Source organism: Tremella mesenterica, assembly GCF_000271645.1.
Source record: "Tremella mesenterica DSM 1558 unplaced genomic scaffold TREMEscaffold_6, whole genome shotgun sequence".
NCBI lineage: Eukaryota > Fungi > Basidiomycota > Tremellomycetes > Tremellales > Tremellaceae > Tremella > Tremella mesenterica.
In genome coordinates, this window is record NW_006711230.1 from 500,915 (window position 1) to 524,714 (window position 23,800).

Sequence of the window (23,800 nt, forward strand, 5' to 3'; positions counted from 1 at the left end):
GACGGATCGGGCAGGTGAGAGCAGAGGCAGAGTGATGTGGCGGTGCCCCACTTGGTGAATTAGTGGCACTTTCCCTGCCACAGGCCACTGCTGCTGGGCTGCTAATCAATGCTATGAGCTGTATGGCACTGAGCCTTGAACTTTTGCAATCACATAAAGAGCATGCAGATGTTCCGCTATCATATGATTCACCTCTCGTTCCATGATCACCAAACCAATCAAGGCTGTCGTGTGCGTGTGTGGCAACTCACAAAGATCCACGCTCATCTTCTAATCATGTCGTCTCCGCCGCTAACTCCCGCAGAACCGCTCCGACCTCTCCTAGACGCTCATGTTCCTTCGTCAATCCTCCAACTTCCAGCAAATACCGTATCGCAATCTCGCGCCCGGATAATTCCATCGGATTTCTCAAGTCGCCGTACTGTCCAGGCGTGGCAGGCATCAATCTGAGCCTAACCCATCGTTGGGTAAGCGATTCTTGCCAAGCTATTGCCAGTCTCCCAGATCTGGAATAACCTACGATATCAGCTCGGACTTTACGGATTGTAAGAAGAGACTGACTTCTGGCAGCTTCTTTTCTCTGTAGCATATCGCGGAGCTCATCAGTATGTGGCTCGACGATTTGGAGGTCGTGTATGATCCTAAAAGTCAGTCATACCTCCATCTCTATGAACATCCTTTACCACCTCTCGTAAAACATAGGCAGAACGTGTAGGACTAAGCCGGAGGTTAGGTGAATAATGGTGGAGGCGGCGAAGGCAGTAGAAGCGACTGTTGGATGTGAATAGTGGCTAGGGAGTCGGGCACAGCAAAGATTGTAGTCATTGAGACAGGGATCACTACGAGGTAATAACTCACCACCATCCTCCAAGCAACCACTATCCTACTCCGGTCAATGGTGGATGCCAGAGGACCAAGAAGCTTCGGTTGTCATTCTCCACCCAGTTGAAGGAAAACCTGAAGGAGCTATACGTCCTCCCAGCCACTTCTGCCGGTGGCGCGCTGATCTACCAACTCATCAGAGCGACACTGAATCTGATTCTTACCACGACATCCCCTCACCAAATGAGAGTCCTGACTCAAATCCAGTGCACATGGACAGTCATGACCTAGAGGAAATCCCCACACCCAGTGAAGCCATATTAGATGCAACCCAGAACGCTTCACCGAAATCAGCTCCTCTCAGGCTCAGAGGGGGTGCCTCTACACCAAACGCTCCTCCCGACATCTGTTCAATTTGCAACCTAGGACTTCCGGTTCGTAATGTTGGAGATCACTTCCGTTTACGTCATGCCGGCCAAGAAATCACTCAGTCCCAAGTTCAGGTAATGGGACTTGGCCTCTGCGAATGTGGCTCAATCTGCAAGCTTGCGGGAATCCAAGCACATTTCCGCAGATGCCCTCGTGGAGGAAAGCTAGCGACAGTCCCCATCTTGATACCTCTTCCAACGAGAAACAACTCAAAACCTCGCCAAACACGACTAGTCTCCGGGCCGTCACATCCAATTCACATACCAACAGACCCATCACAGATGCCAATCCAAACCCAGCCCCCTGCTGGGGACATCACCACTTACCAATGGATGTCTGGTCTAAACACGGATGAAATCCTGGTCCTCTTCAACAACCTTCCCACGGTTTACAAGCCCATCCCACCTAGTCTCGTTAAACTATTCATTGCTACAGCATCGAGAATGGCTCAAAACTATCTCGACAACCCTTGCCAACAGACCTTGCTTGATTTCCTGGCGCTGCCCAAGATAGGATTGGCCCCAGGCCTTCGTCACAAAACAACATTGGCTCGTTTATCAAAGTTTCCCGATGTTGACCGACCTCACTCGAGTGAATCTATTCGGATTAATCGCACTCCAGCAGAGAAAGCAAAGCGTATGGTTGAATCGGGCAGACTAGCTGGCGCAATGGCAGCACTGGAGGATAAAGTTGCTATTGCACCTCCAACCGAACAGGTCATTGAAACTCTTCGCTCCAAACATCCTCATGGAGCAGAACTACGAGTGGACTCCTTTCGCCCGGTCAAACTTCCCGATGCTCCAGATGCTGGTGACATTCTTGACAGCCTCAAATCTTTCCGCAAGGACACGGCACCAGGCCTTTCCGGCTGGACAGTCAACCTACTCACTCTAGCCTGTAAAGATCAGACTGTTGTCAAGTTCCTCACTGTTCTTACAGCTTCGTTCCTTGACAATACTGCCCCAGGTCAAGATATCCTTTGTGCAGCTCGTCTTACACCACTTGAAAAGGGTCGCTCTGGACCGGAGAACGATCATATCGATGTGCGTCCTATAGCTGTTGGAGAACTTATCTATCGCCTGGCAACGAAGGCAATTCTCAGAAAAACCTTTCGCCCGGATTTCCTTGCCCCGTTCCAATTGGGAGTTCATTCTAAAGGCGGAGTCGAACCAGTAATTCACTGTGTCCAGAGGGCGATCGAAGGTAATCTATCAACTACCTTCACACACATTACATCCATGGACGCTGCCAATGCCTTCGGAACTCAGGACCGTTCCCAATGTGCCGATAGTATTCGAAAATATGCTCCGGAACTGCGACCCCTTTTCCAATGGCTATACGGCAAGAAAACTGCACTTGTCACCCGCTTGTCATCGGGTTCCACTATCATCCGTTCCGCCCAAGGCCAACGGCAGGGTGATCCTCTCGCCGCTCTATTCTTCTCCATTGGACTCCGCGATGACCTGGAAGCGGCCAAACAAGCACTTGGCCCTCAATGCCTCTTGTTCTCCTATCTTGACGACATCGTTGCTCTTGGGACCGATAATCGTATGGAACAAGTGATCATTCAAGCCTTCAAGGACCGTAACTCTTCAATGCATTTCAACGAGTCCAAATCCCAAACAATACCTATTGCTGAATTGCGTGACGAGGGATTCCCCGTTCTTGGCTCCATTACTGGTAATCCACAAGCCCAACGATCCTTCCTTAAACCATTGATTTCGGAGCTCAAACACACCCTTACCCTTTTACCTCAGCTCCCAAGCCAACACTCCTTGCTCCTGCTCCGGATATGTGTTCTTCCCCGTCTACGACACCTTTTACGAACAACGGACCCTACGACGACAAAGGATTGCTGGCTGGAGGTAGACGATCTTTTTAAATCCGCGGTTAACGCACTTCGATGGTCGGATGGGAGACCTGGTGATACTGAGGTTCAGCATATCTTATCATCCCTTCCCATAAAACACGGCGGCCTAGGGTTTCTCTCCTACGCGGACATCAGCCCTCATGCATTCGCCGCATCATCCGAAGCGGCCGACAACCTCCTCTCCACCCTTGTACCCACTATACCCCCACCTCTTAACACTTCTCTACAACGGGATCGATGTGAGAACATGTACAAGGAAATGAGGATCAAGATGTTTGATGCTGTTCATCCATTTGAACGACTCACAATCCTAGAGAATTCCGCTACTTGGGGTCGTCGATGGCTATCTGTCATACCCTCTACCGCCAAACACTGGCTCTCAGACCTTGAAGTAGCTCTAGCTCTACGACACCGAACGCTAGTGCCTCCGCAAATCACCACCTGTAAAGTCTGTGGCCATATCAATCCCAATCTTCTCCATCCCGATAGCTGTTTCCCTCTCCAAGGGATCCGAGGACAGCGCCACGATGTCGTCAAGAAAGCCTTGGGTACAGCATTGAAAGCTATACCTGGAGCCGAAGTCGAACTTGAACCCTTCATCAACCACAGGGACCCTGAGCATGGCCCTCGATACAATGATGTTCGCTTCACAGGCTCTCTGGAAAACAACATTTCCCCCCTGGAATTCGATATCAAAGTCACCATGCTGGCGTCAGCGGCACATCCTTCGGCAACTAATCAACTCACGGCAGTTCCTGATTCCATTACTGGTGCGACACGTTTCGCGACTAAGTCCCTTGAGTCCGTCGCTCAAGCAGCCACCAGAAGCCTTCCAAGAAACATCGCACCTGGTTCCACATTTCATCCCTTTGTCATTTCGTCAGGAGGATTATTGGAGACTGGATCATTTGCGATACTACAGAAGTTGAAGGATAGATTTCCTGTTGGAGTGATGAGTACAATGAGGCAGGCGGTGAGTGTTGGTTTAGTTCAGAAGAGAGCAGCGGCGTTGGCAAAAGTCGAAGGTGTGACTGGATCACGATCGGCTAATTGGTACGCCACTTGGTCAGCGTTTGCGAGAAGGTAGATGGCGAGGTTGTGTCGACGAGATGAATGCTGGTCATACATATCGAAGACCTGTTTGTACATGGACGATGTATTTTAAAAAGAAATCATGCTTCGCTCCTCTCATCCCACCAAAAACGGGCACGGGCCTACCGAGATTCTTCTTCTCTCCATTCCAATCTTCAATCATTTGAGCAGCATTTGTATGGGTCCACAACTCTCTCTTCTCTTGCCAAGCAGGATGAGCGTCTGGAAATATCGTGATCCAGCACAACAGATGTCTGAGCGGATGAGGAGGCGGTAGAGGTGGGGGACTAGGAGGTAAGGGAGTATTGTATGGTGTTCGGGAAGGGTCATATGGCTCTCGTGGACGGAATTTTCGGATAGGATAAGGGTATGAGAAGAAAGTGAGGGTGGAGTCTTGTGGGGATCCGAAGATAGCTTCTATATCTGACATATGGTATGTGGGACCATCTGGTCGGTTTTGACGTGGCTGACGAGGAGCAGGAGGGAGGTCGGAGGAAGTGGGGACATAGCCAGGTCGGCGAGACGGAGGGACGTATTTCGACATGATGATGTGTTGAATTCTTAGGAGAAGTATCAGCTCTTCTCTGCCCGCACCCTCATCCAGACGGAACTGTGTAGCTGATCAGGCTGAAAAGTCATGGCCAATTTGCTGATAGCTGAGGATGGCGGATCCGGTTCAACGGACATGAGAGGTATCTCCGTGATTTTGCTTCCCTCGATTTGCTTCCGCATTCCCCGACGCGTTCAAAGTGCAACCAACGACACAGGTCTGCACCTCTCACTACAAACTACTCTCTTTCTTTACTTACACTCTGTACAATCCAGACAACATCCTACTTCTCAGTTCACGTATTTGACAGCTTCTACTGCTAGCTACGCCTCATAGTCTCTCTTTTTAGTCTGGTTTTCATCGTGTAGCATACCCTTTCTTTCGTTCATCAAGTAACGGCCGTCTAAGTCTCCCCACGTCAACAAGCCTGGCCGCTCGTTCATTCACTCTTTCATTTACACTTCCGCCCCATTTCTCTGCCTGCTAGTCTAAACATACATCGCCATCATGTCCATTGATAACTATACCAAGCTTGAAAAAGTCGGTGAAGGTCAGTCAATGCCTTCCCAAGTGATCCCAGCTGATGACGTCAGGTACGTATGGAGTGGTGTACAAAGCTCGGGATATACACGGGAACTTTGTCGCTTTGAAGAAGATCAGATTGGAGGCGGAGGATGAGGGAGTACCTAGTACTTCTATAAGAGAGATTAGTTTGTTGAAAGAGCTGAGTCAGGATGATAACATCGTGAAGTGAGTGTACGACTTTCCCCATCACATTCCTACACCTTCCTCTTTTTGTTCCCTCCTCAGAGCAAGACCTCGAGGATTGCTGTGAGATCTATTGTACGACATTCCACTTCCTTTCACTCGGGGTGGTCTGCCACGACTTCCCAACCCCCTTGTGGACAACATACGACCGACGAGGCTCACATTCAGACTTCTCGACATTGTTCATTCCGAGGCGAAACTCTACCTGGTCTTCGAATTCCTCGACCTTGACTTGAAGAAGTATATGGACACTATCGGCGACAAAGATGGTCTTGGGCCAGCTATGGTCAAGGTCAGTATTTCTCTTCTCTTTCCATATGACCTCGTCAACATCATCGAAATGGTCTCGGTTGCCAGGTCTTGGTCAAATATCTGCCGGTCGAGATTGCTGATGAGCAGAAATTCACATGGCAACTTATCAAAGGATTATACTACTGCCACGCCCATCGTATCCTTCATCGCGATCTCAAACCTCAAAATCTTCTCATCAATAAAGAAGGCAATCTCAAAATTGCCGGTATGTCTTGTCTCCTCCATAGGCCACAAGCTGACAAGAATAGACTTCGGTCTCGCAAGAGCATTCGGAATTCCCCTTCGTACATACACCCATGAGGTCAGTCAAAAAGCATGTGGGCCAGTGTTGGACTGATGACTCAGGTGGTGACGCTTTGGTATCGCGCACCGGAAGTGTTGCTCGGATCACGTCATTACTCGACGGCTATCGATATGTGGTCGGTAGGATGTATTTTCGCGGAGATGGCGATGCGACAACCTCTCTTCCCTGGTGATTCGGAGATTGATGAGATTTTCAGGATTTTCCGGTAAGTCAACTTGATCACGCCCACATCCCCCCCCCCTCTCCATACGTGTCTTTAACCCAAGTCGCCCTTAATTTTCCATTTAAACGATTCTGTGGACCCGGGAAGTTAGATGGTACAGTTAACAGGATGAAGTGCGTATATGGATCTGGCTGAGTGACAGAATCTTGGGTACACCCAATGACGATATTTGGCCTGGAGTTCAATCGTTACCAGATTACAAACCTACTTTCCCACAATGGCACTCTCAAGATCTTTCGACCATGGTCAGAGGGTTGGATGAACATGGTATCGATCTTTTGAATCTCACTTTGATTTATGATCCCGCGCATAGGATTTCAGGTAAGTTGGGGATCCTGCCCCCACTTTACCCCCGCGCTTGATTGTCCGAGTCGATTTTCCTTCTCTTGCTACGTAGCTTTTCTGCATCTCCTCCCGGTCAATTTGACAAGGACTGTGTTGACATACAGCCAAACGAGCCCTGCAGCATCCATACTTTACCCTCTCTGGCATGGTGGCATAGGTCTCCATTGAGCGGGGTAAGTGAAGGGCTGGGTGCTGAATGAATGATGGACGCAGTGGTCAGAGTCAGATGATACGGTAGTCTCGGTGTGACGATAGTTTCTTACAGTTTCATGTCATTGGCATTGATGATTGCTGCCGGGTTCTCAGTCATCCATTGGAAAATCGATTTGTGTTACCTGCCGAAGTGACATCCCTTTGCCAGACATGTCACCTTCACGACCTAAAGAAAGCCAAAAGAGAACGACGTGGTTATGAGATCCATAGACGGTGTCAAGTTCTAACCAAAGTTGGCCCATTCAAGACTATAAAACTCCACCTCTTCCTCATCCTCTCCCTCATTTCCATTCTCTTTCTTCCCCGCCTCCCTACTTGTCCCTTCTATCTCCTCAATTTTCTTATCCCCAGCCTGTCTCTGGCCAGTCCAACAACATAACAATCCAGCTTTTTTCGTCCCCGTACCCAGTCTACCCCACGCTACCAACTCACTAGGTTTTATACAATCTTCAGGAAGTATAACCTGACTTGTGAAATGTGCATGATATCTCAGATAATCCCCAGGATAAATTAAATACTCTCCACCAAACCTCGGTCCTAGACCCATCCGAAAACCTTTTTTCTGAAGGGTTTTGAAAGTCGCTAATAATGCGTGATCTCGTGGTGTGGAAGGGAAAGGGAAAAGTGGATGAGGGAGTGATGTTATAGGTGATTGAAGTGAAAGTGATGATAGAGGTGAAAGAGGGTGAGAAGGAATAGAATGAAAATGAGGGTTTGTAATATCCACTTTTCCTTTTTCAACCTTTATATTCTCTTCTCCAGTATTTCCGACTTCCCCCCTATCGATAATTTTCTCATCGGTGAACCTCGTTTGGAAATCAGATTTGATAGTTTGAGTTATATCCGGTGAGAAGGTGATAGTAGGAGTAGGAGATGATGAATCTTGAAAGAAACCACTTTCTTCTTGATCTTTCCCTTTAAGCAATTTCAAAGCTTTCAACTTGGCTCTTTCTTCTCTTTTCCTTTTGACCTCCTCTCCACCTTTTTCCATTCTTTCCCTCCCCATCTTAATCTTTCTCTCTTTAGCCTGTTCAGTCTTCTTGGCTAATTCTTCCAATTTTCTGACCCTTTCTAAAGTCTGAGTCTCGATATTAACTTTGGAAGGAAGTTGAGATATAGGTTGAACAGGAATAAGATGAGCGATTTTTTCAGAGATGAGATAAGCAGTTTCTTCAGACATTAAAATGAGTGGTAGACCTAAAAAAGCGTTTTGTTGAGAAACACCTGGTAAAGTACCTGTACGTAGGCCGGAGATGTTGTGTAGACAATGTAAAGTAGCGGCGACTGGGGGTTAGTGTAAGTACCAGGTACATGTTGTACATATTCGACATTGAAAGAGAGCTTCTGGCAGAATGGGTTGTCGAATCGATGAAGTTTTCAGTACATTTTACTTCAGTACCTTCTGGAAGGGCATGTAGCCGTGCCGAAGTCTGGCTAGAGCTCCGATGGGGAGAAATATGATGGGATAGTCCGGTGGGGGGAGGATATGGTATAGATGGAAGAAAACGAAACTCACTTTGAGGATCCCATACGGTAGCTACACCATTGATGAGATACAAAGGTATACTACTCGGTCCCTCTGTTCCTATATCTTCGTTCGGGATCATCGTCGTGAACTTGATCTCCTTGTGTTATGCCTTCTCTGAGGGATATCAGATGATGTTGAATACATCAAAAAATTCGAGAGCTTCGAGAGATAGCATCAACTTCTGGGAATTTCCTTCGCCACGTGGCATTCCTTCTTCGCCAGCTAAGTGGGTTCTCTCACTGCTCAACTTCACTTTTGCAAATTGGTATTCAACTTTTCTCTCCAACATTGATCTTCCGAGTGTTGCTGAGAGAGTCAGATGGTGAGTTTATCTGTTCATTTGATAAAGTAGATGCTGATCACCTTTCCAGCTTTTCTTTTCGTGAGTCTCAGCTCTGACAACTTTCCACGAAACACAATCATCGGTTTTCTCATCTTTTCAGAGACATCCCTTCTTGTGGAGAAGCCTCCTTGGCTCTCTTCTGAGGGTAGACGACGACAAGTGGATAATTCATGCTCATTGTGATACAGTGACATACAGATGTAGAATGGAAGCGAAAAGAAGGGACATACTGACTTTGAAGATTCTTCAAAACACTCACGGATCAAGTCATCACCGTCGAACTGAAAAATGATCTTTGCATCACTGGGACTCTCAAATCGGTAGATCAGTAAGTTTTCTCCTCCTAATCATTGTACATACATATAACGAATCTAATCTCTTTCTCTCTCTCTTGACTTTGACTATCATATCGCAAAACTCCCATTCCCCCCCCCCCCCCCCCCCTCGCTCTAGAGATAGTTGCGATCGATGCTAATGTCAGATTCTTAAACATTCGTTTAGACGGTATAACTGTAGAAGATCCTGAAAGACATCCTCATATGGTGAGCTGCCGGTTCTCGGAAGCGAGCTGACGATTAGATGGCAGTGAAAAATTGTTTCATAAGAGGTTCAGTGGTGAGGTACGTTCGTATGGGTGCTCGGAGTGTAGATACTACATTGTTGGAGGATGCTACGCGAAGAGGTGAGTGCATGGTTCAAGTTCTGAAAGGATTGAGGTCGGGCTAATGGACAGAGGCGAAGAAATGAAGATTGTATCTCATGTGTTTTCTTCATCTCGTCTTTCAGCGACTAGCGGGTTTCAGTGGGGAGGAGAGCTGTACGGGTGGAGAGAGTATCATCGCACGCATGCATTTCATATCAGTGTACTATACTTGTGCTAGAGATTACAATAAGGGTAGATTATGATAGATATCACTTGTCCCAGACTTTACTGGTCGTTCACGATCACCGATGTAAGATGACCATCTCGGAAGAAGTGACCGATGTTTTCCGGCCGACTTTTCCACCTCAACTTTAACCCACCTTAAGGCTCCTACTTTATCATTTCTTTCCCTCCCTCACGTACTCTTGTGTGACTCATAGATCATAGAGAAGTATGTTCTCCACAATCTTACTCATCCGAACCACCTCCCCCACCACCTTCCTCCTTTCCAGATCGATCCACCCTCGTCCACTTTTCCGATCATTCACCACCACCTCAATCCTAAACACTTTCACTTCCCCTCTTCGCTATCCTCTCAAACCCACTTCCACCACCCATCGTTCAGCTCTCGTACCTACCCCTCCTACTCGGTCACCCGCTATTTCACCAACATCTCCGAAACATGAACAATCTCATAGTTCTCAAACACCCTCTTTGGTCGCTCAGACAATACCACCCGCTTCAGCCGTCACGATCCCACCGAGGAGTATCATAGATCGTCTTGTTCCTGAATGGGCGGCGGGGGTTAGACCTTATTTACATTTGATGAGGTTGGATAAACCTATTGGGTGGATATTACTTTATTGGCCATGTGGTGAGTGTTTCTTTTCACATTCTTAGAATGACTATAACCTTGTTTCTCATTTCTTCGTATGTGATCTGTAACTCGCCTTGACTTGGTTTGAGTCGGTTAATCTCCACTGCCCTCTTTCTTCTGATTAATTCCTTTTGTTATTCTCAGCCGCGTCCTCTTCCGATCCTCTTCTTTGCCCCTCTTGCTCTAACATCAGAGTTGCGTATCGACTAGACTCAGCCGAACAGCCTCGGCTTTTGTTTGGAATGTATCATCAGCTTATAACTGACACTCAGCATGGTCAATCACGATAGCTTCCACGGTATATCATCTCCCACCATCCACTCCAATATTCTATTGCGGGTTATTCGCCCTTGGAGCGTTCATCATGCGTGGTGCGGGATGTACTATCAACGACATGTGGGATAGAAAGTTTGATGCTGCTGTTGGTGTGTCCCTCCTTGCCGTCTTCCTCACCTTACCTCCCAGAGCTCATGTCGCCCTCTTACTGCCCTCCCCACTCTCCCTCCCCCAGCTTAATTGACCTTCATCCTCCTCAAATTAGCCTCCTTCTGTCCGTCTGGCCAAAGCATACGACCCGATGTCTTCCTTTTAAGATGTTCATATCGAGTTTCTGACTGATTACAGAACGTACAAAATCCCGACCTTTGGCAAAAGGAGATATCACTCCTCTTGGAGCGACCACCTTCCTAGGTGGACAATTAACAGCAGGATTAGGAGTTCTCACTCAACTCAATTGGTATTCGTATGTCCTATCCTCCCTTTCGAACTTTCCAATTGCTTCCTAACACTTGTCTCTCCTCCCATCTCTTATCTTTTACATAGAGCACTACTCTGTATTGCCACAACACACTACTCAATGTGTCTTGTAAAACATCTCCCGCTCACAATGGTACTAGTTCAGATTTGGAATTAACAATCAGTATCGTCCTTGGTGCCTCTAGTCTTGGATTGGTATTCATTTACCCATTCATGAAACGTATCACCTATTATCCTCATGTCGTCCTTGGTGAGCTCAACCACGGTCAGAACTAAGAACCCAGCTCATATTCAGGTCTAGCATTCAGCTGGGGATCTTTCCTCGGATGGTCAGCAGTGACAGGGAGTGTAGATTGGGCCATGACTACACCAATGTTTTTGGGAAGTGCTGCTTGGTGTGTCATGTACGATACTATTTATGCTCATCAGGTGGGTTCATCCTCTCTGTTAAATCATCTCCTAATCGCGTTTTTGTTCCCTATGTCAGTTGAGTAATAATAACATATCACCTAAGAACCCCGTCAGGACCCCGTCAGGACCAAGCTTGATTAATTGTTCATGTACTGTTGTCATCGCGTCTGAATTTCTTGCTGTACCCTTTTCATCTTCCCGACTATTCTGTCTCAGACATATATGACACTCAACCCGACTCCTCCTTTCCCTACCCCACCTGAACAGAAGATAGCCCAAAGCACATTCACGTGCACCGATTGCACCGAAGGTTGATCCAGATGGAATCCATGTTACAAGTTTGAGCTAACAAAGCTGACGACCAGGACAAAAAAGATGACATCTTAGTCGGAGTTAAATCCATAGCACTCCGTTTCCCTTCACTCACACAATCACGTATCCTCATCTCATCCCTCTCCACATTCTTCCTTTCCACTCTCATCGTCACTGGTCAACTCACAGGACTCGGACCTGCTTATTATTTGATCTCTTGTGGTGGTGCGGCGGGACATTTAGCTTGGCAATGCGCTACTGTAAATTTCGATAGTAGGGAGGATTTATGGAAAAAGTTTTCATCTAATGGTTGGTTAGGGTTGTTGATTTGGATGGGAATGGTGGTGGATTATGTACAACAGGTCTTATTGGGGGAGGAGCCGTCGGAGGATATGCAGGCAGTTTGAAAAATCTTAGAATCGTATCGTCGAGTCGGTTGAAAACAGGTTAGGCATGCTGTGTAGATTGCTTAGATTGTCGAAGCTCAAGAGAAGGTTTCGGGTTTGGGGAGAAGGATCTCGTCTTATAAATTACAGAAAGGGTTAGAGGAGATAGATGATGATCACAGGGAGGGCATAAATAGATAAATCTGAGAAGATTAATAATTATTAGATTCGTTCGTTTTGGGATAATGCATTGCGATCTGAACATCTATTGAACAAGAAATCATGGTGATCCTATTCTTTCAGCTATTCATCTAGATGACGACAAAATGACTCACCACCCAAGAAATTATCAGCAGAAGTTCGTTGTTCTGCCCAACTTTGTTTGAAAGCAACCAGTCCTACGAGTATACCAGCTATAAAAACTGATCTCAGTGTGTGTTACACTAACGAGGATATCCGACTCACAGACAATAGCAATTATGAGCCAAAACGCTCCTTTTGATCAGTGACCATTCCTCAACCATTTTCTACCTCACTCTTTGCACCTTCCCCTGAGATACACGACGATGTGCATTTTTTTCAAGATTTCTGATTTTTGGGTAAATGAAGAGAGATGAAATATGAGGATAGTAAGAGGAAAACTCACCCCAAAATCGTGAACCACAACAACCTATCATGTGCGCATATTCTGAAGCATCGGAAGTATTGACTTTTCTCGATAAAGAATCCTGCCTATCAGCTTGAGACTTGGGGTGACAGTTCAGCTGACGTCGATGATGTCCCACTTTCTGTCAGCTTTTGTTTGGTTCTCGATAGCGGAGAACTTACGATACAATATAGACACGACATTACGCCGATGAAAAGGACTAGGAAACGTAGTGCTACGGAATGTGCCACTAGCCAACATATCTACCTGTCAGCTTGAATCTCCAGTGGAACGAGCAAGACTTGTGATCAGAGGGTATCGGGGAGTCTATCCTCACTGGATCAGATGGTCGTGAGATTGACAATGCCAGGAGTATGACAGTGCCGATTTCATGGACAATGTAAATTTTGTAAATTCATTAAGGATGGAGGGAAGAGAAGAAACAAGACATACTATGATCAATGCCACAGTGATGAGGATACTAAACCATGCAACCCAACTACGCTTGGCCCACCAAAGAGTGAGAAGGAAGAGAAAACACAGAACCAGTGAAGCGACTTTACTAGCGTCCGTATCGAAGCCCTATTCATCAGCGAAGATTCACAAGGACGGTCGTACGATCTTAGGCTTGAAATGGGAAGTATGAACTTACACATGTTATCAAACACGCTCCGATGAATGACGAACCTAAGTATCCGGCTGGAAGAGTGATGACTGGTATACCTCCCCTCATTCTCGTTGAACCTCCTTCATGTGGGTCGAGCTGATGTCAAAGGTCCTCCCTATGCGTCTTTCAATGCGTTATCTGCAACCCCACACCTCTCATACTTTCGTATCCCCCCTGTCCTTCCTCTCCACATTGTCCAGCTCAGGACAAATCCGACGAATAAACATCCCCTCTGGTCTCGAGGTGGAGAGCAGCCGAGATAAGGATCGGTCGGACGTCAACAGTGGGTTTTGATTATCCACTATCCGTGGAAGGAGGATGCAGGAGCCAACTCGTGCGATAGGACACTCACCGTGATCTGCTCCACATGTCCACAAGTTAAGATCTATCAATTAGCCTCACTCTTTGCAATCCCTTCCCACTTGAGCGGTGGTGTACACCGAAGAACTTACCCCTGCTAAAGCATGACATCTCCTCGTTAGCATCTACCATCGTTGCTACAAAGGGTAGAGAATTCACAATTCATGTAATCCCACAGTCTGGCATCAGCACACAATCAATATAATCATCGCCCTCCTCCACTTCATACCACAGGGATATGTCACGTGTATATAAGTCCCATCGGGAAGTGGGTCATGAATCAGGTGTGTGCAAGAGGCCTCGTAACTGAATAAGATACGTTACGACATACCAGAAGTTTGAACGGATAGATGAGGTATTCAAGATATGGTACTATCCTCAGTTTACATCTTCTCATAAATGAGGCCAACTCACCATGCCTGGTAAAAGAGAGAGCAGGATCAGTGTTACAATCCATCTCGCCTCGTAATGATACTCACCACTGTGCATCAGTGAGATGTTCTGGCAGCCTAACAGAAGTATCCCTCAAAGCTGCTAAGTACCCCAAAGAGACGAGGAGTCACTCTCCCAGTGAAACGCTCAGGGTAAAGATTAGGCGAGTAAGAGGTGAAGGAGGTGTGACCAATGCGGAAGGAAGATATCCGGACAGTTTTGCACCAAATGAAGTTGGGAAGGGGTGAGAGTGAGCCTGTGAGATGCCTAAGAGAAACGTACCACTGCCTGTCAACTACTAGCCAAATGGTCGCGAGCGATGGACCACTCACATATTCCAATGACTACCACATAACAAGCAGCGACGATCAATGTCACTCTGATTATCAGCATCTCCTACCTCTTATCCCTTCCCCCCTCAGTGGTCAATCTGCCACCGTCTGTCATCTTCAACTCCCATCTACCCTCAATTCGATTCATTTCAAAAACTTCTCTGCAAGTGAAGTGTTGCCCTGCCCATAGACTTCGGCGAAAACCTCCAGAGGACTCACTTCTGAGTATCGTTCGGCACAAAAGGGCTTCCTCTTCTATACAGATGAATCGTCGTTTCGTCATATATCATCCCACGCAGATCGGGCGGATCGAGGATAAAGGGCGCCATGTTGCTTGTCCCTCGATGAAGCGTGTGAGAAGACAAAGTCGAGTTAGTATTAAGCGGCAAAGAAAGATGAAAAGAGGAGAGAAAGGTTGAAGGAAGGTTGAATGAATCATCACCATCAAAGGCATCATCAGTCAGGGCAGTGCAACCGTGCACTCGCCAAGATGATCGGGGAAGCGAACCGTGCGCAGATCATTCCTTCTCTAAGGTTCCGAGGCATCCACGCTCATTCCGCAGCCACAGTTTACCGGGTAGATGTCATACATGCATCGTAGATCTTCTATACTTCGTCCGGGGCAAGCATGACTGGTACCTGTCAGTATGCACACAGATCATTTGACATGGACTCACGCTCGGGTCGGACACGTTTGTCGAATTCTTCCTCTGACAGCAGGTTCAATTCGAGACAAGACTGTTTGAGTCTGCTGCGTCAGCTCGTTTTGTATCATTCTATGATTGATGGACTCACGTTAGACCTTTCTTGTGTGCATTCTTGGCGATCTTGGCGACGTCTGAGGGTTAGCGAGTTCGGAAGAAGAAGGGGCAGGACTCACCATCATAACCTAACACACTGTTGAGGCAGGTGGCACTGAATGTCAGATCCTTTCTTTATCGCCTGTACACACCGAGGATCGGTAGTGACCATGGAAGCAAGTAGTGCTGGTATGAAGGGAGCTGAAAAGGAAGAGAGTGGGGAGATGAGTTTAAAGTTCGGATGAATACGAGACGAGACCTTGTGAACACACTCACAGCATCAGACTCTCATTCATGATCTTCTGAATCCGATCCTCATTAGCCTTGATCCCCACCACACAATGGTCCGTAAAGCTCCTCGCACCATCAGCCAGCAGACGAATGCTTTGCAACAGGTTCTTGATCAAGACAGGTTTGAAAACATTGAGCTCGAATTGACCATATGACCCAGCGACCGTGATGGTGGTGTGGTTCCCCATTACTTGAGCGGCGACCATGGTCAGGGCTTCACATTGGGTTGGGTTGACCCTAGAGCTGTCAGCTCTGAGATTTCGGATCCACACCATACCGGCTCGCTCTTTGTCTCGATCGCCTCGGCCCCGTCAGACGATCTGTCACCTAATTATCGCAGAAAGGACGAAAACAACAGGATCGAGTTTCACAAGAGCGGCACGCAAAGCGTCTGCGAAGAGAGTTGGGAAATACTCACTTCCCAGGCATGATACTCGATCCAGGTTCGTTCTCAGGCAACTCAAGCTCTCCTAAACCGCATCGAGGTCCTGAAGCCAAATACCTAATATCATTGGCGATCTTCATAAGCGACACAGCCACCACGTTTAGTGCGCCAGAAGCTTCGACAATAGCATCATGCGCCGCAAGAGCTTCGAATTTGTTGGGAGCAGTAATGAAATCGTATCCGGTGATTTTGGAGATTTCAGCGGCGACTTTTTCGTCGAAGCCTTTCTTAGTGTTGAGACCCTGTGCATTAGGTCAGTTTCTATATCACATGTGTCCTTCAAGATATCCAAGTGATTCCATTGCTCTACCTCGAGACGGGTTAAGCCATTGGTCACCAATTGGATCACTTGACTGTCGAGCTCTGATAAGAAGAGGGAACTTCAAGAAGTGACGTACCGTTCCAACAGCAGTTCCACCCTGAGCCAACATACTCAAGTTTTTCAACGTCCCTTTCACCCTCTCGATACCCCTCTCAACTTGAGTTACATATCCGCTGAATTCTTGTCCAAGAGTGAGCGGTGTGGCATCTTGCAAATGTGTACGTCCGATTTTCACAATGTGGTCAAACGACTTGCGTTTGTCTTCCAAAGCGTCGTGGAGTTTCTGCATGGCAGGGAGAAGGGTCGCGTTGATCTCTACCACTGCGGCGATATGCATGGCAGTGGGGAAACTGTGGTCAGTCATGCGCATTCTTGTATTTATCATCTGCCGGTAGACCCTGCCAGAAAGACATCCCTAAGACGAACACACACCAGTCTTTCTCGTCCAGACGCCAAGGTGACGAGGGCCGTTTGGGCAGCAAGCATGACTCAAGTAGAAGGAGTTTGTGTGATGAAAGAAGTCACATGATGAGTGTAGGAAGGATGATAAGGTGGAGACATCAGACAGAGACACTATGACACCCACCTATCATTAGAACTCGCCGACATGTTCACATGATCATTGGGATGAACCGGTTTTTTACTCCCCAATTCCCCACCTAACATCTCAATTGCCCTATTACTTATAACCTCATTCACGTTCATATTCGTCTGGGTCCCACTTCCCGTTTGGAACACCACCAATGGGAATTCATCGATCAATTTACCGGAAATCACTTCGTCAGCAGCGGCCGAGATGGCATCTGCTATTTCGATGGGCAAACCGTACGTTTGGTTCACATGAGCAGCAGCTTTCTTGAGAACTCCAAAGGCTTTGATGAGCGGTGGTGGCATACGTTCTGTGGGACCGCCTGGGAGGTGTCAGCCAGACCTCTGGACAAACCGAAATCCGCGACGACGACACTTTGAGCAGCAGTATAAAAGTATACAAACACACGAGTTGTTCTCGAGGAGACAGATGCTAGTAGATAATGTGACAGGTTGAATAAAAGTAGTTTTCACCCATGCGGAGATAAGTGAGGACAATGTCAAGCGTTGAGGTGACGGTGACGGGTTCGTGGGTGGGAGGGTGTCACTGGAGTCATATGAAAAGTAGGACGAATTAAGGGCGAGGGGTCAAGCGGTAGTCATAGAGAAGCGAGTACATGACAAACCCACCAATGTCGAAATTCATCAATGACCTTTGTGTCTGAGCACCCCAATACCTCTCTGCGGGAACTTGCAAATCACCAAAAGTATCCTTCTCTTTCCGATATTTCTGGGACATGATAGCTGATGATGATAAGTTTCGTTGAATTGAGGCTAGTCTCCGCGAAGGGTGCTATGTATCAATAAGGTTCTGATACCCGCACACCTACGCAACCCCTCACACCCCTTTGTGCATGCAGCATGCAGCAGATGCTACTGTAGATTTGACACATGATGTCATGAGTTTGAGGCATGACCAAACGTCATGCACCTACCAGGAGATGTCTCGGCACTTGTTCCAGTTGTCTCATTGGTACCACCGGAGCGGCTATCACCAGGAGTATAGTTCTCGCAGGGGAAAGGGGGGAGGTGGTAGGAGAAGACTTACGCTGAGAGCCGTACGACGTAAAGAAAGAGACAACATGAGAGTAGAGGGAGAGTCACCTGAGTCGCACGGACACACGGGTCAAACGGGTCAAGATTTGTGGGGAGAAGGGAGTGCTGTCACTTTTTGCAAGTGCGCAGGTCGGGGTGGGGGTGGAATGGGCCACTTACAAGTGGAACACTTCCAAGCGATTTATCGGGTTATCGGGAATCTTCGGACTGTTGAATTTCAACGTTAAGGCACCATCAGCTTCGATGGCGGAGGTTGCCGCTAGGGAAATTTCTAACTTCCTGCTCATCCACCAACCTCTATGTATATTTATCCTATTCAGTGTCATCTTCAGTAGTACAAGGTTGACTTTATTGGGACATTGATTGAAGGAGAGAAGAGTCAATAGCTCCAAACGAGACTAAGAGGGAAGGTAAACCGCGAGAATAAGGAACAAGACACAATATGGATCGTCAATTAGAATCTCCCCTTCTTCTTCATCCTCTTTCCTCACCAAAGTCATTATCCGCATCATCAACCTACGCACACATCTCATCTTTCCTTCCTTCCCTCCCCCTGGGACCTTCCAGAACACAACTCGAACGTCTTGCCGATTCATTAGGAGTAGACACTGGAAATTTAGCTCCATCGGAATCAGACAGACGTGAAGCGGCCCGTGCGGAAGCTAAATTAGCAGAGAAGAACGAGAGGAGAAGGAAGAGAGAAGAGAGGTTGTTAATGAAAGAAGAAGAAGAGAGGAGGAGGTTAGAGGGGATGGTAGATGATTATCAAGAGGATGATCTGAATGAAGGACAAAAGTTGAGGGAAGGAGGAGAGGGGAAGAATGATGAGGATGAAGATATGGAATTGGGTCATCAAGATGGTGAAAAGGTGGAAGAGAAAGGAGATATTGAATATGATGACGAGGATGAAGAGGATGAGGATGAACCGGATAATGAACATCGGGAGAAGATGAGTGACGATCGATGAAATATCCATTACGAGTAAGTTTGTTCTTTGGGATAGTTATTCGTACCAGAGAGGATAGCTGATGAGACAGTGCAGATGAGGAGAGAAGATCTATGCATATACAAGCAAGTTGATCAGATGTTGTACATAAATGATACACCTGATGTCAATGTGAAATCTTCAAGTCTCATCCACCATACAAGGACCACGACCTTCAGAAACCATATCGAGTATTTTGAAAAACCCACAACCTTTCAATTCACCAGTTTGACCTGGACTTTGACATTGCCAGAAGAACACCATGTCGTCATGTAAGATCTTCTTCTCCTCATTTACCTTCTCATCTCTGACCAGTCCATCAGTCGACTTCTCATCTTCTAAGTGTCCATCTTTTGGCTCTCGTATATTTAGAGTCGGATTGGGCTCCCTGGTCAGTGATTGACCCCCGCTAATCTCATTCTTCGATGTGTTCGTGACTTTCCCTGAACTGAGGAGAGAAGATCGGACTTTGGCTTTCTGGTCGGCCCGTAGTAATCTGACATCAGAGCTCGTCTCCTAACAAAAGAAGAAACTCACGTGGGTAAACCACACCTACACATCGGAGTACCCTCTCTCCTACCTCTCCAACCAACACCAGAATCAGGATGGAAGTCTGACCCATGAGCGCATCTCCAAACCCCAAGATGAAGATAAGAAACAAGACTGACCTTCGCGATAAAACCGAAATGTCAGGTTGATCCGTGAGGCGTAAGCCTTTTGATCTGTTGGTGGTATTGGAGATTGGTCGATAGCCCATGCAGGACGAAACAGGTCCAGAGCTTTTTGAGTGGGAACACTGTTGGTCAAATCTTCTACCATCTAATTCATTCATCTACATGCTTGAAGCCACAGCTGTGAAGAAGGAAGATAGTGTGAGTAAGTTGGAGAAGGAGGAATAGGACTAACGTATGTTTATACCGTTCTTGACATCCGGCATTCATGAGTACCAAAGTATTATGACCCAATTTGACTTCGTATGTCCGGGTAGGAGTTGTCAAAGCGAACGCAGGATCGACGGGGGTTGTAGGTCGAAGACGAAACCCTCGAGGAGTTCCGAGGGAGAGACTTGCGATGGTTGCATAAGGTCCTAGATCTCGATGTCAACGGTTTGGACTATCGATGCAGAATTGATGGGATGGATTCTCTCACAAGTAAGCTGATCAGCATGCCAGCCAACACTACGAAGTCAGCTGATCCCACGAACATTGAGCAGTCAATAATGTGTCCATTCCACTATATTGAGTAGACCCTCTAAGTATGTGACAGAGAGGAATGAGTGACTTAGACATGCATATAAACTCACCTACTAGCGGCTCCATCATACCGATTAGCTCCACATAAATTGGCTTTCCATTTACCTTTCCATTCCCAAGAATATCTTCCCTTTCTGTCCAGAGCCTCATTGACAACCTTCTCCACCATCTCCGCCGCTTCCTCTAACAACCTCGGAAACTTCTTAGGAGATTGTAATTCTTGTCCTGACCAGAAATATCTGGCTCCATTCGTATCCTCCTTGACATATTGAGTAGCAGTATGTGGTGATTCTACCCATTTCCCAGCTAAATGAAATCTATTCCGATCCCACGAAAGGGATTCTTCCATCATAGTAAGATACAATGCCGAAGCGAATGAAGGTGATAAGGGAGATTTGAGAAATGTTAATGGGAGACCAACTTGATCGATTGCTTCTTGAGATATCAAGATGACACTTCCTTTCGAATTCGCTTTAGAGGGACCTGAGGAGATAGTGGAGGGTTTGAGTATGGTGGACAGGTGTACAGTTTGTCTTTCGTTTTTGGTCGGAGAGGCAGTGATGGGACGGTTGACAAAAGTTTGAGGTGAGATTGAAGATTGGTGTGAAGGAGAACTGGGAAGGGGACGTTTCTTGTTCAACCAGGATTTTAAAGTTGGTCCTGCTTTACGTTTACCCGAAGCTCTCACACGAGGTAAGAGAAGAGATTCTGCCGCTTGTTGAATTTGTCCATTGGCTTGAGTTAGAGCTTCGAGATATTGTTCAGGGGTGAAAGTGGTCGGTTCGAGTAGAGAAGCCAGTAAAGCTATCTTGGTTTCTGTATCTGAGGTTTCGACGTTCATCTCTTCTACACTGTCTAGTCATAGAGTGATGCAGGGAGAAGAAGAGGAAGAGGGGTTAAGAGGATGAAGGAAGTCGAAGATGACGAGGTGTGAGTGGACGACGACGTGCCTGACTGCAGATGGATCGTGATTTGATTTTGTTGTGTGTTTTAAGACGTCAAGTTTCCCGATTTGAACATTCGACATACGACTAGGTGCCTTTATACATCTTGATACTTTCCTTACTCTGACAATAGTAGCTAGTAGCTCAGTAGCTCAGTAGCTACGTAGCGTTTTTCCTCCATGCCACCACGCGACTTCACAGATTCGGAAGAAGATGATCCTCCCATTCAACCTTCTCCTTCTCCAAACCCACCATCTTCACCAATTCCTAACCCACCTCAATCCCACCCTTTGAGAATCACCGTCAGTATCTTTCCTTCATGTCTATCCCCCACCCTCTCTCTCTCTCCTTTTCCTTCATATTTACCTTCTTATGATCATCGGAGGATCTCTCATACTCATCATCAAAAGTTCACTCTCCACCATCTGAAACTAATCAGACTCGCGTAATATATAACTTACTGACAACACAGCTTCGACCATCAATAAATCATTTAATGAACGACCATCCTCCTCCTCCTCATCCTCATCAAACTTCCAGTATCGCACCATCCGAAAGATCTTCTTTATCTCCACCACCACCTATAACACTTCGTTTCGGTATCAAACCAACTAGTATCACTCCCAAACCTTCAGAAACGCATGGCGGTTCAGATTCAGAAGTCCCAAAGAAAAAGAAAAAGGTACATAAAAGGAAATCATCAGCAGTGATAGAAACACAATCTAACAAGGTGATGTTACCTAAGAAAAGTTATGATTGGCTTCAACCTTCTGACGTAGGTGCGAGTCATCATGGTCCTCATAATCGTCCTTCACCTCCTGTTTCAGAAGGGAATGAGACTAAACCAACACCGACGGCGGTAGATAATGCGATGAAGAAAATCGGTAGTCATAAGAAAAAACCTGATAATACTGGACCTGGTAAAGCGTGGAGAAAAGGTTTGAAGAAGTGCGTTCTGGCCTTTCTTCTCATTCCAATCCACTCCCCTTTCCCTCTCCCGCCTCTCCATGCGACTCTCATCATCGGTCTCAAAGAATAAACTCCTGTGACACTGGGCATCTTCTTCTTGTTGTATTCAATGATCCATTGGACAAGAGTAAGGGGGAGGGGGAGGGAAGGGGGTATCTGAACCAGCTGACATATCAGAGGTATGCCTATTCCATGGCGGGAAGGAAATTTTTTAGAAACCACCCCACCATCTTTCTCAAACGAAACTTCTACTCATCTTCAACTCCCTGTAGATCCAAGTATACCCATAGAAGATTCTCGTAATCGTCAACCTTCTTCCCTCCTTGGAACTCCAGAACCTAACAACTCTATATCTCCAACTCCACATAACCCCGAATTACAACCAATACCAATACCAATACCAAATCCAGAACATCCCATTGACCCTCCTATCTTACCAGCAAGATCAGTATCACCCATATTCATACCTGCCGATCGGGAGAAAATGGGAATACCAATATACTCCAGACCTATCGTACAGCCTAAAATCACATTAGGAACATTCCCAAAGGTCACTCAAACTTTTGCGCCGAATAACGGGGGTGATCCGGTGTTCCCAAGGAAGGAAAGGGTTAGGAGTTGGAAGGAAGCAGAAAGGGTGGTGATGGGTATAGGAGGTGGACAATTGAAATTTCGTTCTTGGGCAAGAGGTGTGTCCCTTAACCTGATTCTATTTGGTAGTCCACACTATCCGTCATCTCCCTCCGAGTACGATGCGTTCTCCCCAGCTTGACAGCTACTCATCTCTATTTCCGTCCTGGAGACAGTATGATATTTCTCTTCTTGCTCAGTCACATTTCAATTTCTCTCCATCACCCAAATCTCTTACCTATCGCTAGTCAAAGAACGGATACCTAGGAATTTTGACGCCCTCACTGTCTCCGTTTTGTCAATCACGTCTTGATCAAATTGAGAGCTTATTACTCACCTCCAGGCCCATCATCCGAACTAGGTCGTCTGATTCAAGCGGACAAAGAAGCTAAAGAACTACATCGAGCCAAGATGAAATCCGCCGCTATATCCGCATCCCAAGCTCCTGACCCGATATTCTCAACTAGTACAAGTGTCAGTCTCCATGCCAGTCCCAATCCCACTCAATGGGATCGTCCGAAACTTTTACATACCACATCGTTCGATTCTTCTTTAATGCCTGATGATACGTCGGAAATTGGAGATGGGGATAGTATAGTTGTACCTGACTTAAATGTCTCGAAAGGTCTACAGGATTTGAATGAAGCGAAAGAGGTAAAAGATTTCAAAGACGGGAATGATGTTGATGATATGAAAACCGTGGAAGAATCAAAAGGAACAGAAATCAAGAAAAGTACAGGAGGTTTGAAAGGTAGAGGAGGGAAGAAAATTCAGAAAATACAAAGGAAATCGAAATTAGCACAGGAGATCGTATTGACTGAAGGGGATCTTGATACTGAAGTTTGATGTTGTATAGTATACACTTTCGTATATTCAGAAGTGGGAAGAGAGAGCCG

The 23,800-nt window shown here is 46.7% G+C and overlaps 9 protein-coding genes across 9 annotated transcripts; 5 read left to right on the top strand and 4 right to left on the bottom strand.

The window, feature by feature from the left end:
- The first annotated feature begins 5,001 nt into the window (after positions 1-5,001).
- Positions 5,002-7,006, top strand: TREMEDRAFT_44265 (uncharacterized protein). The gene is made up of 8 exons (XM_007004934.1): positions 5,002-5,313; positions 5,357-5,513; positions 5,700-5,823; positions 5,931-6,048; positions 6,092-6,144; positions 6,189-6,352; positions 6,513-6,691; positions 6,820-7,006. The coding sequence occupies exons 1-8, from the start codon at positions 5,271-5,273 to the stop codon at positions 6,870-6,872; spliced, it is 891 nt and encodes a 296-aa protein (XP_007004996.1). The 5' UTR covers positions 5,002-5,270; the 3' UTR covers positions 6,873-7,006.
- Positions 7,007-7,151: 145 nt separating this feature from the next.
- Positions 7,152-8,535, bottom strand: TREMEDRAFT_31207 (uncharacterized protein; the record flags this gene model as incomplete). Its single annotated transcript, XM_007004851.1, has 3 exons — positions 7,152-7,684; positions 7,826-8,212; positions 8,445-8,535. 3 exons carry the CDS (start codon positions 8,533-8,535, stop codon positions 7,152-7,154), a joined length of 1,011 nt encoding a protein of 336 aa, XP_007004913.1.
- Positions 8,536-9,041: 506 nt separating this feature from the next.
- On the top strand, positions 9,042-9,525 carry TREMEDRAFT_31143 (uncharacterized protein; the record flags this gene model as incomplete). Its single annotated transcript, XM_007004841.1, has 3 exons — positions 9,042-9,127; positions 9,281-9,341; positions 9,379-9,525. Coding segments are annotated over 3 exons (294 nt in total), but the record flags the coding sequence as incomplete, so codon positions are not given.
- Positions 9,526-9,895: 370 nt separating this feature from the next.
- TREMEDRAFT_31394 (uncharacterized protein) lies at positions 9,896-12,205 on the top strand (the record flags this gene model as incomplete). Its single annotated transcript, XM_007004873.1, has 6 exons — positions 9,896-10,316; positions 10,592-10,744; positions 10,944-11,061; positions 11,216-11,325; positions 11,371-11,504; positions 11,852-12,205. The coding sequence occupies 6 exons, from the start codon at positions 9,896-9,898 to the stop codon at positions 12,203-12,205; spliced, it is 1,290 nt and encodes a 429-aa protein (XP_007004935.1).
- A 282-nt stretch (positions 12,206-12,487) lies between these two features.
- TREMEDRAFT_31404 (uncharacterized protein) lies at positions 12,488-14,682 on the bottom strand (the record flags this gene model as incomplete). The annotated part of the gene is made up of 12 exons (XM_007004874.1): positions 12,488-12,606; positions 12,650-12,679; positions 12,831-12,912; positions 12,954-12,968; positions 13,013-13,093; positions 13,284-13,412; positions 13,483-13,593; positions 13,850-13,882; positions 13,950-13,968; positions 14,017-14,036; positions 14,189-14,234; positions 14,618-14,682. 12 exons carry the CDS (start codon positions 14,680-14,682, stop codon positions 12,488-12,490), a joined length of 750 nt encoding a protein of 249 aa, XP_007004936.1.
- A 511-nt stretch (positions 14,683-15,193) lies between these two features.
- Positions 15,194-18,207, bottom strand: TREMEDRAFT_44268 (uncharacterized protein). The gene is made up of 10 exons (XM_007004935.1): positions 18,116-18,207; positions 17,698-17,860; positions 17,066-17,390; positions 16,556-16,829; positions 16,131-16,399; positions 15,698-15,949; positions 15,502-15,536; positions 15,417-15,459; positions 15,299-15,369; positions 15,194-15,253 (listed from the first exon to the last, which is right to left on the bottom strand). The coding sequence occupies exons 1-10, from the start codon at positions 18,149-18,151 to the stop codon at positions 15,228-15,230; spliced, it is 1,494 nt and encodes a 497-aa protein (XP_007004997.1). The 5' UTR covers positions 18,152-18,207; the 3' UTR covers positions 15,194-15,227.
- A 358-nt stretch (positions 18,208-18,565) lies between these two features.
- TREMEDRAFT_62747 (uncharacterized protein) lies at positions 18,566-19,090 on the top strand (the record flags this gene model as incomplete). Its single annotated transcript, XM_007005029.1, has 1 exon — positions 18,566-19,090. One exon carries the CDS (start codon positions 18,566-18,568, stop codon positions 19,088-19,090), a length of 525 nt encoding a protein of 174 aa, XP_007005091.1.
- A 606-nt stretch (positions 19,091-19,696) lies between these two features.
- TREMEDRAFT_39338 (uncharacterized protein) lies at positions 19,697-20,776 on the bottom strand (the record flags this gene model as incomplete). The annotated part of the gene is made up of 5 exons (XM_007004912.1): positions 20,412-20,776; positions 20,258-20,286; positions 20,015-20,201; positions 19,779-19,904; positions 19,697-19,722 (listed from the first exon to the last, which is right to left on the bottom strand). Coding segments are annotated over exons 1-5 (669 nt in total), but the record flags the coding sequence as incomplete, so codon positions are not given.
- A 708-nt stretch (positions 20,777-21,484) lies between these two features.
- TREMEDRAFT_62749 (uncharacterized protein) lies at positions 21,485-23,750 on the top strand (the record flags this gene model as incomplete). The annotated part of the gene is made up of 4 exons (XM_007005030.1): positions 21,485-21,607; positions 21,778-22,253; positions 22,452-22,963; positions 23,248-23,750. 4 exons carry the CDS (start codon positions 21,485-21,487, stop codon positions 23,748-23,750), a joined length of 1,614 nt encoding a protein of 537 aa, XP_007005092.1.
- Between the last annotated feature and the right edge of the window lie 50 nt (positions 23,751-23,800).

What these genes read in the sequence shown, in the direction of transcription:
- TREMEDRAFT_44265 (XM_007004934.1), top strand. Translation starts at nt 5,271, where the DNA reads ATGTCCATTGATAACTATACCAAGCTTGAAAAAGTCGGTGAAG. An exon ending in GCTTGAAAAAGTCGGTGAAG is followed by an intron (nt 5,314 to 5,356) that starts GTCAGTCAATGC and finishes TGATGACGTCAG; the next exon opens with GTACGTATGGAGTGGTGTAC. An exon ending in GAGATTTTCAGGATTTTCCG is followed by an intron (nt 6,353 to 6,512) that starts GTAAGTCAACTT and finishes GCTGAGTGACAG; the next exon opens with AATCTTGGGTACACCCAATG.
- TREMEDRAFT_44268 (XM_007004935.1), bottom strand. Translation starts at nt 18,151, where the DNA reads ATGTTGTCTCTTTCTTTACGTCGTACGGCTCTCAGC. An exon ending in TCGGCGAGTTCTAATGATAG is followed by an intron (nt 16,830 to 17,065) that starts GTGGGTGTCATA and finishes GACTGACCACAG; the next exon opens with TTTCCCCACTGCCATGCATA. An exon ending in CAGTGTGTTAGGTTATGATG is followed by an intron (nt 15,460 to 15,501) that starts GTGAGTCCTGCC and finishes GCTAACCCTCAG; the next exon opens with ACGTCGCCAAGATCGCCAAG.